The 16,800-nt window shown below is 35.7% G+C and overlaps 1 protein-coding gene across 1 annotated transcript in view; it reads left to right on the top strand.

Moving 5' to 3' along the window:
• The window catches only part of RAPGEF5 (Rap guanine nucleotide exchange factor 5), a gene marked incomplete at its 5' end in the record, with an annotated part of 141,059 nt that overhangs the window by 83,807 nt on the left and 40,452 nt on the right, over window positions 1–16,800 (top strand). The window contains 2 exons of the mRNA XM_081342998.1: window positions 3,078–3,196; window positions 3,540–3,628. Of these exons, the coding sequence (XP_081199124.1) occupies window positions 3,078–3,196; window positions 3,540–3,628 (208 nt within the window). The remainder of the gene's footprint in view (window positions 1–3,077; window positions 3,197–3,539; window positions 3,629–16,800) is intronic.

Genomic DNA, 16,800 nt, shown 5'->3' on the forward strand with positions numbered 1-16,800 from the left:
TATTGTGCTACTCCTTTATGGAAAGCCTCTTTTGGTATTTTGAAATCACTACTGATTTTGAATTTAACGAAATATGTGTGTAGTTTGAAAATACTTAACTAAAGTAGCAATTTAAATTACACTTTCATCTTTGTTCTTGGCAGGATGAGATTTTTTCTGTACTGTCCATTTAAGGGTTTTCAGTAAAAGCAAGGTTTCAAAAGTAACATAATGGCAAGTTCCAGAGAAGTGGACACAATATCTGTGGTATACACAACATAGTAAATATAGTAAACATAACACAAGGCACTGCCAGATACCATAACCAACACAGCATAGGCAGAAAAGTAACATATAGGTGCTGTTGGAAGTGATCCAGCCATAGTTAGGCACCATTTTATGTCTTGCTTTGTATTGTAAATATAAATATATATGTTCCTATATCTTAACATAATAGAAATTTTGGCTGAATATTTACCCTAATGTATTTTAGTTATTTAAATGTAGAAATTTGAGATTCGGATAAACACATATATACAGAATATTTCTATACTGAGATATAAAAGGTATATTAATATAATAATAATAAGTTAGAAGGTACCTTGGAGGTCATCTAGTCCAACCCCCTGCTCAGGCAGGAAACCCTATACCATTTCAGGCAAATGGCTGTCCAGTCTCTTCTTAAAAACCTCCAGTGTTGGGGCATTCACCACTTCTGGAGGCAGGTTGTTCCACTGGTTAATTGTTCTAACTGTCAGGAAGTTTCTCCTTAGTTCTAGGTTGCTTCTCTCCTTGATTAGTTTCCATCCGTTGCTTCTTGTCCTGCTTTCAGGTGCTTTGGAGAATAGCTTGACTCCCTCTTCTTTGTGGCAGCCCCTGAGATATTGGAACACTGCTATCATGTCACCCCTCACCCTTCTCTTCATTAAACTACACATACCCAATTCCAGCAACCGTTCCCTATATGTTTTAGCCTCCAGTCCCCCAATCATCTTTGTTGCTCTTCTCTGTACCCTTTCTAGAGTCTCAACATCCTTTTTTACATCTTGGTGACCAAAACTGGATGCAGTATTCCAGGTGTGGCCTTACCAAAGCATTGTAAAGTGGTATTAGTACTTCACTTGTTTAATCAAGGAATTATTTTTCACATTAATTTATGACATCACAAAGCAAGTTCCTCTCTTACATATTTCTGTATATAAGTATGAAAAGGGTGGAATTTGTGTTGCAATGCATACCTTGCCATTTGCTGTCCCTGTGGTTATTAGTTCCCAATGTTTATATCAGCAGTCCCCAACTTTTCCGGCTCCATAGACCAGCAGTGGTAGCAGGCAGTGATGGTGGTGGTGGTGGATGCTTTTGTGCATGCAACCTAATCCCACACATGTGCAAATGTAGCTTTCCCTGCTCGCCAGTTCAATGCCACAGACCTGGAGTTGGGGACTCCTGGTTTGTGTGATGTTTTTCCCCAGAAGTTGCAGTAGCTTACATCTGAAAGCAATAATATAGAGGATTATCTTGAAAACTTGTGCAATATATTGTTTAAGATATTGGACTGGGACAGTTAGATTCAAGTTCTTCCTTGAATAAGGAACTCATTTTGACCAGTCACGGTCTCAGTCCAATTATTGGGGGTGATATAGTGAGGAGTTTGTCCATGTATACTGTTTTGAGATCTTAGTGAAAAGTTGAGATATAAATGTGACTATAATAGATTAGAATCAATGCATCTGAGAAGGCTGTATGGAGAAATCTCTTTTAATTGGATAATGTTACTGATTTTACATAGCTTGCTGTTTTATGGCTGTCTTGCATGTTGTGGGCAACAAAAGCGTATACCGTGAAATAGAAAATTACAGTTGTACATTGGTATTCCTGAAACATGATGTCTTGCTCTCCCAAGGGAATTTTTCAACAAAAGGTTTATGTTAATTGGTTCAGTACCGGCATATCTGAACCTGCAAAAAATTAATATTCTGTGCTCTCTCTCTCTCTGCTATATATAAATATTAAAAGCGTGCAGCCATGACTTCATATTTTTGTGGCTCCTCTATATATAGTTCTATTGCTGATTTGTTTTCAAATTCCTTCAGGTTATAAAAAAATGATGATCAAAAGAAGATTAAACATCAAAAAACATCGCTTTATAATTCTTTACATTTTCTCTTTTCAGCCAGTTTGTTTCTATAATACGAGTCTGGATTTATGTTTTGCATTTTTTTATGGGATATGAGAAGTATTTGCATTTGGACATAGCCAGAAGGAGTGCAATTAATTCACTTAATTTAAATAATATCAGAGTATGCTTCATGCAAGATTTTTCTAGGAGACTCTTGGAAGAAATGAGAGTATGGTTCCTGCAGGCTGTTCAGTCAACAGTCCTGGCTCTACACAGTTTGTGTAGAGATTGTTGTTATATTGTATGACTATCAATAATCCCTTCATTTAATAGGTTCCGGGGTAGGAAAAAATTCAGTATAACAAGCAGAGATATTAATTTTTTCAAGAGGCAATCTTTTGTGAATTTTATTCTATGCTTGTAGTGGGCTTTGGTTTTCAGAGGTTAATTTTTCGTTATGTGAGCTCAGTATGCAGGAATGAATATTGTATTCTTTGACATATTTATTGCTTGAGTAATATGATGGTCTGTTATATTAAAATAGCAGTTAAATTCACTGAAAAGCTGTAAAGTGGTATAAAATGGTTATAACTTCCTTAACAATTTGAAGTTGTAGGCAAGAGCAGGATGCAACTTCAATCAAGCAAAAAGCAAACTAAAGAACAATCTTCTTTCTATTATTAACTCTTTCATTTCATTTCATTTAATTCTTTCATTTAAGTGTTAAATCTAATAATTTGTAATTAACAGCTTTGTTATGTGCTCTCAGTGCACCTGGGGAAAGAGGGCACTGCTCAAATTCTGGTGCATTGTGAATTTTCTGAATGTAAATCAAAGGCAGTGCCTGCTGCGAATGGCAGCACTGCTAGATAGAAAATGCAGCTCTAATCAAAGCTATTCCCCACCCCTTCTTTCTTTCAGTCCCTTGAGATTTTATTCATTTTTCTCTTTGTTGTTTATCTCCCTCGCCAAATTAAAGCAGGAAGATGAAGTGACCACTGTTCAAATGAAGGAACTGGACCACGATGTGCTGGTGCTTAGGAGAGTGTTGTCACAGAGCCCAGCCCCCACATCGGGGAGTGCCGAGAATGATTGGAGGTAAGAGTTTTTCCTTTAGTCTCAGACTCAGCAAGAGTCACGCTGACGCAGAGCTCTCAGCAGCTGGCTGAATTCGGGTTGCTGGCAACCAAAGTGAGAGGGCAGCCTTGAGGGAATGTCATTTTCATTTGCCATACAGTATGGGAAGTTCGAGACTGAGGATCTTTGACCCTCACATAGAGAAGAAGGACTCTGCTTTGTTTCCAGGCAGAGAACTGCCTTTGCACACATTTGATGTGCCTTATTTTAAATACATTGATGAAGAAGATGAGGAAGATGAATGGAGCAGCCGTTCTCAGTCTTCAACAGAGGATGACTCTGTGGACTCTTTCCTTTCTGACAGATATGTTGTGGTGTCAGGGACACCAGAGAAGATTTTGGAGCATCTCCTGAATGACCTGCACCTAGAAGAAGCACAGGACAAAGACACAGGTACATTATAATAACATCATGCTCACAAAAAGCAGCTTCTCTGTATCCACTCATGTTCTTAGCAAACACAGTTGATCAGCTACTATGCAAATATGTATAATATGGTATTTTTCCTACCAGCATTTTACTTAAAATTAGTATAATTATACAGTGTTTTGGATAATACTATTTCATATGCATAGCGTTCATAGTAACATCTTATTGTGTTAATATAGTGCATCTATATTTAACAATAAAAAAAATCAAACTTGAAAATGAAGGGTTTTTTTAATGTTCCATTAACTTTCAGTACCTGTATATATCTTGATAGATAAAAGAAAATAATTTAGCAGTGTGTGCGTGATAATGAGGCAATTGGAAGATAGCAAGCTGAGTTATATAGCTGTAGGGTTTATAAATCAGCAATTATTTAAAGTACTCGAAAGCTACTTGTTTAGTACCAACTGTTTCTTAATTTTTTAGCATTAATAGTTTACCCACATCACATAATGTGCAACAGAATAACCTTCTTTGGTTATTGGCTGCCTTCAGCCAGAGATTGTACTTTTGTTTCAGCCTGGAGCAATTATTATATTGATCAGGCTGCTTGATGTGCAGGTTATTTTTCAGTTTGATCTTCTAGCTCTAATGCTGTCACCAACGCTCTCTCAGTAGTTTATCAAGACCACATGCAATTTATTTACAGTTTTAATTAAAGCAAACTTAGCTGTCCTGAAGCATTTCCTATACAGTTGAAGAATGATTGTGAAATACAGAAAGCTGGAAATGGAATTAATATTTTTATTGTTCTCAAAGGAATGCTGTTTCCCAAATGAGCTTATTAAAAATAAACACATTTGGAAGTATTAAAAAGATTAAAGTATAAATGATATTTACAAATTCTTAGGCATTCCTGAGTCAGGTTTTTCTACTTGCAAATCAGTAGGACATAGTTAGGCATAAGGTATTTGTGCTTACTGCACTATGTAGGTTTTCTAAATTATAAATAGAAGGAAAGACCTAGTGCTTGATTTATTGTACAGTTCACTGATCTATGTCTCTGTGAATAGGGATTAATACTTTGTGCATGGAAACCATGGCTGTGTAATTGCTCTGCTTCCTCAGGCACAATCATAGTAATGTATGTAATTTCTCTAGCATCAAATCATAGGCTATATAAAAAGTGGTGGTCCATGTCAGGATTGTCTTAGCTAGGCACCATGAATCCTATTGTGTTTTTAACATTTGAATATTTGTATAGAGTGATCTCTTCTATAGACTCCAGTTAGATCTTATTGAACACATTGGACTCCCCAATCATTATGCATTGTGCTTGCTTGTTTTTAACATCTGAAAAAAAGTACAAATTAATATTTCTCCAGTAATTCATTCTTACTTTCCTGTTCCCTTTCCCATTTCTCAGACTTATTCCAGTGCTCATTAACTGCTAAGCTTGTAAGGCGCCCTGAGTCTTCGGAGAAGGGTGGGATATAAATGGAATTAAAATAAAATAAAAAATAAAATAAAAATAATACTATATGTCCTATTTCCAGATTAAGGTGAAAAATGACTATCCAAGGAAAACTGGCTGCAATGAAATATATTCAGTTGTATATTTCCCGGAACATTTTTGCAAATATCCTTACCTCTCAAAAGGGTTGACAGGCTTGTTGTATGATCAATGTAGCCCTAATAACAACAATAGAACACAAAATTTATGTATTAAAATAAATAGCTGTGGTGGTTGACCTCAGTATATTTGTAGATGCAAATATAACAGGTGTGTGAAAACTTACACGGCACATTTTGATGGTGGTTGCTCTGGAGCAGACATGTCAAACACAAGGCCCGGGGGCCGGATCCGGCCCGCAAAGTGGTTTCATGTGGCCCGCAAAGCCATCCTGGAAAAAGTGAGGGAATGGCCCCCGCTGCCTTGGCCCTGGCCCAGAGACCCTCCTTCTGCCAGAGACCCTCAGATCTGTCCCACTCCTGCCCAGGCCCCCATAGGTACCCTTGATGCGAACGATGTAGAGCTGGCCACGCCCACCCAGTAGGCCATACGCACTCTAGCCACGCCCACCCTGGCCACACCCACCCGGCCCCCTGAGGGCAACCACAATGCTGATGCGGCCCTCAATGAAATTGAGTTTGACCCCCCTGCTCTGGAGCAATATCCCATATTAGTTATAGTTTCTTCTAATACAGGTAGTCCTTGACTTACAAAAGTTCATTTAGTGACTGTTTGAAATTACAACGACACTGAAAAAAAGAGACAACCACTTTTCACACTTACAACCATTGCATGATGGTCACGTAATCGAAATTCACATGCTTGGTAACTGACCCCATATTTATGATGGTTGCAGGATCCCTGGGTCATGTGATCTCCTTTTGTGACCTTCTGAGAAGCAAAATCAATAAAATACTTATCCAAACTGTTAAGAAAGGACCATAATTTTTTTGCAAGGAACTCTTCTAGTCTTCAGAATCTGTTTCTTCTTATCAATGCACGTGTAGACACAGTTACGCAGACAGCAAAGATTAATGTGCTTGCAGAAATAGCCAAGAGCAGTTTTCAAAGCAGTTTTAGCAGTCTTGCAAGAGTCACTAATACTCTACAAAGAACGTTTTTAAAGGATTAGAGTTAGCTGACAAAGAATCAAAAGCTGCTGAAAGACTCAACATGTAAGTGTATTAGGCCAACACGAACAGCTATGTTACTGTGATGTGGAAAACATGATAAAATAGTTGAGCACTCTACGCTGAAGCCAAACAAATCATTTTATAACATACAGGTAGTCCTCAACTTACAACAGTTCATTTAGTGACCATTCAAAGTCACAACAGCATTGAAAAAAGTGACTTATGACAATTTTTCACACTTAGGACCGTTGCAGCATCCCCATGGTCATGTGATTTACATTTGGATGCTTGACAACTGACTCACATTTATGATGGTTGCAGTGTCCCAAGGTCATGTGTGATCACCTTTTGCGACCTTCTGGCAAGCAAAGTCAATGGGGAAGCCAGATTCATTTAACAACCGTGTTACTAACTTAACATCTGCAGTGATTCACTTAACAACTGTGCTGAGATAGGTTGTAAAATGGGGCAAAACTCACTTAACTAATGTCTCACTTAACAACAGATATTTTGGGCTCAGTTGTGATCGTAAGTCAAGGACTACCCTGTACTTCTAAATAAAGGAAGAACATGAAAAGCATTCTTCATTGGTGCTGGGAATACATCCATTCTAGAACCCTCAATCAATAAAGGATCTCCTAAATATTCAAGCATTTGCTAGCGAAATACTAACATTTAGGCAGGTTTCAGTTGGATGACAGATCTGAACACGTAAATGACAGCAATAGCATTTAGATTTATATATCGCCCCATAGTGCTTTACAGCACTCTTTGGGCAGTTTACAATGTACAAGCATTATTTGCATATTGCCCCCAAAAATCTTGCTCCTCATTTTACTGACCTTGGAATAATGGAAGGCTGAGCCGACCTTGAAACCCATCAGGCTCAACTCCAGGCTGTGGGCAGAGTTTGCTTGCAATACTATACTTTAAACACTGTGCCGCCAGGGCTCCTAAATGATGATCTGGATGCAACTGCTGAGAAGGTATTAGAAGGCATTCTTCAGGCCCCTTTGGCTATTTAAGTTCAGAGAAGTCAGCCACTGTTGTTCCTTTTGGATTAACTGTCTTATGCCTACTCTTACATTCTTTCTCTTCTTATGCTGCATGGGAAAGAACCTAACTACTGATCACACAAAATGTTATCTGATTATTTCCTGACAGCCTGATGATGTTTTTGAAGCATTTTGTCTTTTTGTGTTTTACAGTGATTTATTCAGTTTGAGCTTTACCTTATATAGCAAATGAGTGCATACAATATATATGGTAGTAAACTTAAGGCAGAGTTCGTTGGGAGCCTTTTAGACAATATTTAGCTCAATATTTATACTAACGTATTGTATATCTCCAAAAAGGAAAGATTTGTGCAATATTTTACATGCTTTAATTCTATAGGCAAATTCATAGTGTTTCACTAGCAAATTGATGACTAAGATATAGAAAGTCCATAAAAAGTTAAGATTTGTTCACATCCTTAACTCATTTTTAGCTGTTTTGATAGATGGTGCTTTTCTAAGGCCTTGGGTAAAAGTCATTCATTGTGTGGACCCCAAGGTTTAATTACAAATATTAGACATTAGAAAATCCAAATAAACTGTCATTAAGTAATTAAAGTCTACTGTTTCAAATACATGCTTTGAAAAAAAAATGGAGAGTCTTTGATTCTTGATCTTATGCTATTCCTTGATCACTGTACTTATATGCATGACATTAAATTTATTCATTGTAAGAAATAAAAAGGAAGAGGATTAGAGATTGATGTAAACTAGCTGCCACATGAATCTATAGTTGGCTTAAGAAATTGTAGACATCCACTTACCCAAATGGATTCTAAAGCACCTTTTTGTGTTTGAATCTAAAGCGCTAATGAAAAACCTGTCACTGCTGATTTCTTTGGAAGAGAAAAAGCTTGAAGTCTTAGATGAAAGGAGTTGAACTTTTTCATAACCTTGCTGTGTTTTATCAGATACAGCCAGTTATAGTACTAGAAGAATAATGTACTGTATATCATCTTTAATTCAAATCAAGGGAATCTTTTTATAATATTTAATACTAAGTAAGTTTCTTATAAGACACAGCAGATTTATCTAAAAAATCTTTCAGAAAATTATTTCAGCTTTGAATTTGATAAATTATATGAGATAAGGTATTTTGTTTAAATCTGTTTTAGCAAACATACTGGACCATGATCTGTGATTGGTATTGTTGTTGTTGTTAGTTGCGAAGTCGTGTCCGACCCATCGCGACCCTATGGACAATGTTCCTCCAGGCCTTCCTGTCCTCTACCATCTTCTGGAGTCCATTTAAGCTCACGCCTACTGCTTCAGTGACTCCATCCAGCCACCTCATTCTATGTCGTCCCCTTCTTCTATTGCCCTCAATCTTTCCCAGCATTAGGCTCTTCTCCAGTGAGTCCTTCCTTCTCATTAGGTGGCCAAAGTATTTGAGTTTTAGCTTCAGGATCTGGCCTTCTAAAGAACAGTCAGGGTTGATCTCCTCTAGGACTGACCGGTTTGATCGCCTTGCAGTCCAAGGAACTCGCAGGAGTCTTCTCCAGCACCATAGTTCAAAGGCTTCAATTCTTTGACGCTCAGCCTTTCTTATGGTCCAGCTTTCACTGCCATACATTGCAACTGGGAAGACCATAGCCTTGACTCTACGCACTTTTGTTGACAGGGTGATGTCTCTGCTTTTTAGTGTGCTGTCTAGATTTGCCATGGCTTTCCTCCCAAGGAGCAAGCGTCTTTTAATTTCTTGGCTACAGTCCCCCATCTGCAGTGATCTTGGAGCCCAGGAAAATAAAATCTGTCACTACCTCCATTGATTGGTATTACACCCCCACTAAAATTAGTTCTCTAAATAATAATATTTTAAAATGGTTGTAGTGAAGTAGTAGGCAAACTAGTACATATCTTCATTTTTTTAAGAAATCAGAATAGTGAATCCTATTAGTTTGTTGAACAAATTATATAAACTGATGCCAGGTAAAAGAAATTAAATAATTTTCTATTAACTGCTATATTTATTACCACACACAAAAAAATCACCAAATCTTTTGCATCAGTGATAATTGAGAAATTACTTAGACTGAGATATAACACAACAACAAAGAAGTTTGTAGTATCCTATGGATAGGATAATTTTCTTTGGATGTGGTCACAATCTCCTAGCTATATTGTCAAGGATTTTTCTTATCAATTATTTTTTCTTAATCTGTCCAGGTTAAAGTTTGGGTAAAAAAATATTTGAAAATGGATAATGTTGATATTTCTGCTTATTTGTGAACTTGTATTTCCCTTTATTTGTGAATGTACATATCACAAGTTTCTGGGTTTTTCCCCCTTTTATTTATTTGCATCTTGCCCTTATTATTTTTACAAATAACTCAAGGTGGAGAACTTACCTAACACTCCTTCCTCCTCCAGTTTTCCCCACAATAAACCTGTGAGGTAGGTTGAGTTGGGCTGAGAGAGAGGGACTGGCCCAACATTCTCCAGCTAGCTTGCATAGCTAAAGCAGGATTAGAATTCATGGTCTTCAACTTTCTAGTCTTGTGCCTTGACCCAAATCTTTTGGGCACCAGGGACTGGTTCCGTGGAGAAAGGTTTTTCCACGGACTGGAGAGTGCATGGTTTTGTGTGCTGCCTGCATCCCGCGGATGGGGCTTTGCTGGTTTGTGTGTACCAGTTGCTGGCATGCTGTGGCCCGGTACTGGTCCATAGACCAAGGATTGCGGACCCCTGCCTTAACCACTAAACCAAACTGGCTCTCTCATTACTTTTGTTTTCCTTCCAGTTACCTTCTTTGGATAATTGCAAGTATTCAGGGTGATTTAAAAAGGGATAAAGGAAAAAAAAACATGTTTATATGCTCATTGAGTGGGCATTGAACTGACCTAGGCAGTTCGGTGTGAAGCTTTTGGTGCTGTCTGAGCTTGGTTGTTTGCTAGCATGCATTTCGTTATCCAACATCATCAGACAGTTGTTATTTAGTTGGTAATAAATTGTCTGCAAGCAAACACCCAAGTTCAGACTGTACCAAAAGCTCATAATTCAACTCCGAGCTGCAGATATTTATCTTTTCTATTGGAACTGTTCAATGTATTGTGATTGTCACACTGGATCACACTGTAGGTTGATTAGTTCTGGCACTGACTGAATAAAGAAATGCTTCAATTTCATTGAGTACATGGCAACTCTGAACCAAGCCGATGTCATTTGCCAGAAAGGGAATCTTAATAATTTACAGCATCATAGTGCGTATGTAGAATTCCAGTCTTGATATTTATCTTTCAATCTGATTATACCTTCTTTTGCAATTCCCATGGTATTTTTAGGGAACTGGATGCTAAAGTAAATTGCACTTCAGTTCTTTTAATCATCTTGTGTTATATGAATATGCTTTATTTCCGAGCTGCAGCTTTATTCCAATACATTGATGTATATTTTATATACATAAGCAAACTGGGTCAGAGACTGTGGGATTTTAAATTGGTACATTAGATGTATAGGCGCCCACAAATTTAATTCAAAATATATTCAAAATGTGGAGGCATTTAGGAGGTTAGGAGATTGCTGCATCTATTCAGAAGTAGAGTTTTGTTTTTTTAAATTCTGTGCCTTTGAATGAACTATTTGGTGCCAATTTATCAGGACTGTGCAAATCCTTTAAAATAGCTGTGCCTTTTCCACACAACTATTTTAAATACTACATGCCCATATAGAGTGTCATGTGATCTGAAATATTTATTTTAAAGGATTTGCTCAGATAGTAGTATTGCTGATTGAATGTAATAGCAGAATTGTAATCTTTATTATACTTATCCAAATACTAGGTGAAATTCTGTGCCTAATTTTATAGATAATAAGACTGCACTTGTGCTATTAAAAAGTTTGTGTGTCATCAGTAAAAATGTAAGGTTAAAAGAGAATTTTAATAAATTGGTCCTTATTTTTGCTTCTGACTTTGCCAATAATGTGGTAATATGACTTATCTTAATAGCGTCAATCTTATCCAGGTTCTGATTATGCTGAGTTTGAAGTTCTTCCATAAAGAATAGAAATCTTTCTTTTCTTTTCATTTTGTTTTATATAGTGTTATTAATTAAACTATGCGTGCTTATATATTTAATTTAGTTATTATAATCACTGATTACAGAGTTCTCTTGGTTTGAGACGTATATGAAATTTGACAAATATTGCAATTTAATCCAAATATATTAAAACAATTATGAGCCTATCTAAATCTCTGTGTGTGAGTTGCATATGTGAATTAAAAATGTATTCAGTTTGATGACATTTTTGAAATTTTGTTTTCTTAAAATATTAAATGATTGTTAGTAAACTTATGTGGAGAAAAATCCAATTATCTTTTTTGGGACAGTATTGTCATTCTGTCAGCATTTTATAGATAAAGGTTGGTTTCAATCTGGTTTTCAGAGATGCATGCATTCACATCTATAGTCCACAAATTGCACTGAAAGTTGTATTGATACTGTAATGACGAAAACCCAAATTATTTACCTATTATCAATATATAGTTTCATCCAGATGTATTGAGGGGAGTCACTGTAGATTATTAATATAAAGAGTTCCATAATAGTCTCGTACTAGAGTGCAGATTTGGACTGGTTTGAAGTCTGCTGTTGTAAGGCTATTTCAAATAGAATAGATGTGCAGGATAACTGAGTACAAATAGTCCACAACCTACGACCACATTTGAACCCAAAATTTATGCTGCTGAGACATTTGTTAAGTGAGTCTTGCCCCATTTTACAACATTTTGCCACATTTGTTAAGTGAATCACTGCAGTTGTTAAATTAGTAACACAGTTGTTAAGTGAATCTGGTTTCCCTATTGACTTTGCTTGTCAGAAGGTCGCAAAAGGTGATCATATGACCCTGGGATACAGCAACAGTCATAAATGTGAATCAGTTGTCAAGTATCCAAATGTAAATTACATGACCATGGGGATGCTGCAATGGTCGTAAGTTATTTTTTTTGTGCTGTTGTAACTCTGAATAGTCACTAAGCAAATTGTTGTAAGTCAAGAACTACCTGAATAAGAATTTCAAAATAATTGTGTTCTGCTTTCTTTGCATCTTCTTAACAACACCGTGGAAATATCCAAAGGTAATGGAAAATGGATATAATAAAAGAAGTAAGCTAAAAAATTGTAAATGTCACAATGATGGTCCTTTAGATTACAAAAATGTTAGAATGGCCCTCAGAGCGGTGGGGCCTCAAAATAAAGGTGATTGAAAAATTCATTTGAGACATTTAGGAGGATTGGAATATTGCATCTTCCGTGTCAGGTCAATTGCCTTGAAGTTGTCATTGCCTCTTTCTAAAGCACTTAATTAAACATTTGAAGGGGAAATTGCTCTGGTCAATTAAAAGAATGCTATTCCCCGTGATTCTTGATCCTTTACTTTGAGGTGATATTGCAATTAACCAGAGATAGTTGAACATTAACATGGCACTCCCACTGAAAAGTTCTGGCTATGTGTACAAGTACAATTGTCTTTGTTAATTAAAACAAATTTGCTGGTACGATATGTGACCTTCATTTATATATTTTAAAGTTCCTGTGCTTAAAATACTGCATGAACTGTTTTAAGAGAGAAATCATTGGAAAAGAGATAGGCTTTGTTTGAAATTCAACATATATATATCACTGTTTATATTAATCACCATTCCAAGTTGGAGCAAGTTGCATGTATAAATAGAACAGATTGTAGAACATGTCTCTTTTCATCTTTCCACTATTTATAGATGGTGATTGAGAATTTTCAAACCTGCAAGGAATCTTTTTGGGCTTTGAAAAGGCCAGCTTACTTGACTCATCATATATAAAAATACTGCAGGATATAAGAATAATGAATACACTAAATAACAGAACAAAACCTTTAGTTTTAAGCAGAGAATACAATTCAGTTACTGTCTTCATTGTGCGATTTGTTTCAATGTTTCCAGTATTTTCTGTACTCAAAGGTTTTTAGAACAAAGATTTTCTTGTTTCTGATGTTTCTGTGAAAAATAAAAAGACTATATTCATTTCCGTCCCAAAGCATGTGAAAGATGACAAAGTTAAAAAAAGCATCCCTTTGCAATGTTACCAACCATTTCTTCCATCTGAAAATGTCTATACATAGGTTTTAAATAGGTTTTAAATTTAACCACCTTTTTACAAATCATTATCTCAATTTTGTCACTCAGTTGGAGATAAAATATTTTCTAATACACACATACACATATCACCAAATTTTTTTTTTTTGTTGTTGTTGAGTTAGCATACACAAATATAACCGTATGCTTTTCAAACCTATGTTCTGGTTTATATTGTTCAAAGTGAGTAATCATCAACAAAATTCTCAGATTGCTCAAAAGTTTAATAATTCAATAAAGTTATGATTTCTTTCTTGGTTTATGTAGCCTTATCATCAGAATTTGGACTGATATATTGGCTATATTACTGTCTATTTATTAAATGCATTGCCTGCCTTGTTTTGAAATTACTCCATAGAGGCAGAACTGGAATTTCAGTCCCTTTTTTGTTTTAATCTTTTAGAGTTAAAGTGTTAAATGAAATAGATCCATTAAGTTTATTTTATTTTGGACTTTCTTTAAAAAAAGACATAAAACTGTTCTGTTATATTTTGGAAGCTTGCTACCGAGCTTTGTTGGCATGAGTTTTGGGGATTCCAGGACTGTAAAAATAGAGCAGGAGTTTGCAATCATGTTGCAATTTTGCTCTTTCTGGTTTAAGGATTGGTAGCATATAGCAAGACTGTATATCCTTTTTCTTGTAAGGTTTCTTGTACTTTTTTTTTTACCAATCATTATTTTAGATTGTTACTAGTTCTGGAGAAAAAATTCAAAATCCCATTTCTGCTGTCTTTTGATCTGTGTGGCCCTTCAGATGCAACAATTTTTACTCAAGCAATGTTGGATTTCGCACATAAAGTATTACCCCCTGATAATTGCTGAAAACAATGGGACTTGAAATACGTGCTAGTCATTGGACTGAATATGTTATACTTTTAACTACATGAGACTACTGAGGAATATGTATTAGAGAAATGAGTGCATATTAATTTAGCATTATAGTTAATCCAGTAAAAGGTTACCGGTAACTATATCTCTTGCTATATATTTTTGAAAGTGTAAACTAAGAGGTTTACAATTTTCCTTGGAGTCAAAATGGAAGAAGAGCAGAAGCTTGCAGGTGTTATCCAATTAATTATAGTGAAAAGTTTAGCAGTAGTGATTCTGAAGTAAGTTTATATTTAAGTCTTCAAATTTAGTCAATCCTATGTACTGCTCTAATCTGTTACAATTAAAATTTCTTCTTGCTACTTTATATGGCAAAACTATAGAGAAAAGAGGTTGTACATTATTATTTATGCTTGTACTCCCCAGACTATGAAATAAATACATGTCTTGTTCACAAATGATTAACTGCAATATATCAATTTTAAAGATTTGGTGAAATTAAATCACGACATGTATTTCTGAATTAAGTATGAATTATCTGAATTATCAATTGTATAAGCAATACTTCTAAGTAAACTTCACACAGTGGCACATAACAGAGATCCTAACTCTTTAAAGATAGAAATGTAACTTGACTGACATAAGAATAAAAGAGTTCTTTCATGAAGGTGTAGCATTGATCAATTGCCTAGAGCAGATGGCTGAAGGGAACAATGAAGAGTGCATAGTGGTGTTTTTTTCACAATAATACTGTGCTTTTTCTTTCTGAAATTGTAGTTCTAACAGTTGTGAATTGTCTCTGGCTACTAAAATTTATCTTGCTTACATCTCTGAGCATTACCATTATACAGTAAGCAAGTACATTTATTTTATTATTCCCTTTAGTGCAGTATCATCATCAGCCTGCAATTTAAATTGTCACTGTATTCTTATCTACAAATAAGTATTTTATTATACTTCCATATTTCTAAAGGTTATTCTGAAAATTATGCATTAGTATGCACCATATGCATTTATGTGGCTTACCATTTCACGTCGTTGATAATAATTGAATTTCAGATACTTTCATTTAAAGCAGAAAATAAGCTAAAATAGAAATAAGACCCTTTAAAACAAAACAAAAAATCCTGTTGTTTTCTTTTCTAACATTTCCTTAGATACTGGTAGGAAGAGAATCATTATATTGGAAGATAGCTCTGCAGACAAAGATGGTGAATGAAAGAACATTAAAGAGCAAAAAAAAAAAACAACTTCAGAGGACATTTAGCTAAGAAATATATATTTTTTAAAAAGCCATCCTTGCCTGATTCATTCTGTGTGTGTGTGTGTGTGTGTGTGTGTCTTTATTTCTATATCTCTCGTATAGTTGTCGATCTTACAAAAAGCTACTCTAGCCAGATTATCACCATCTTGAGACTTTAATATATTCTTATTGAAAACTTCAAGAAAATAAGAAAGAATGAAAAGAAAGGAACACAAAATTAGAACTGGGTGAATAAAAATGGATTTAGAAGTTCTAGTTTTTCAAGATTTCATTAAATGATTATTAAAAAAAACCCATTAAGTTCATTAAACCTGAACTTAAAGTCTACATTGAATGCAAATATGTAGTAGGAAACAATATATTAAATTCTATTCATACTATATAAGACATCTGTTCTAATTTTTAAAAAATCTTACATAATTGATACATTAAAACTTTATGCTGAGAGAATTCTAAATGGTAGACTTGGTACAAAATACATCTGAATATAATTTAAACATTTCTGTGTTTGTTTGTGTCTGTTATAGAATAATCACACATGAATGGTTGTGAACCTAATCTGCTGCTCAGTCATGGGTTTTACTGGAAAGTGGACCTTGCGTGTACAATGACTAGGAACAGCAAAGGACCTCCCCTTCGTTTTACTAGGTCTGGGTCATCATCCTGAATTGGGCTTCTGCATCCTGCCAGAAGCCCTCAAGGGACCTTGGAAGGCGGAGAATGGGGACAAGGTTTTTACTGGGGATCTCTGACTACTGTTATGCTTTTTATTGTTACTTTAAAATGAGAAGCAATACTCTGTACCAGAAGAGGAAACTCAAAGATCCCAGAGCTGTTTGTGGCAGCACTTTGATATGGTGCCAAGAGTGTATAACTGTTCCCTTCGTCTGCCCCATCTGATTGTGAACCTGTATAGCTTAAGCTAAAACAAAGAACCAGGGGCAGTGCAAGGAGATGTACTGTATATAGCCCCTAAGTCTGCCCCAGACTTAGAGTAACAAGTTTCAGTCCCATAAGCATCACATTTCCTGTCAACCTAAGAATGGATTTGCTGTTGCTGCCTTTCGTTTTGTTTGGTTTTGGGGGCTCTCTAAACTTGATTATTTACTTGCAGACATTTCATTACCAGGCTAGATAATTTCACCAGTGTGAGGCAGAGTAGGGTTTGTTGCCTATTCACTTATAGTAACTGGCCTTGCCACTTTTGGTAGGGATATGATTTCCTTCTGGATGTTTCCTTGATTAGGTTATTACTTCCTCCCTGATTGTTCATTTAGTGCTATTTCTTCCT

Source organism: Vipera berus, assembly GCF_964194415.1.
Source record: "Vipera berus genome assembly, chromosome: Z".
NCBI classification, from domain to species: domain Eukaryota; kingdom Metazoa; phylum Chordata; class Lepidosauria; order Squamata; family Viperidae; genus Vipera; species Vipera berus.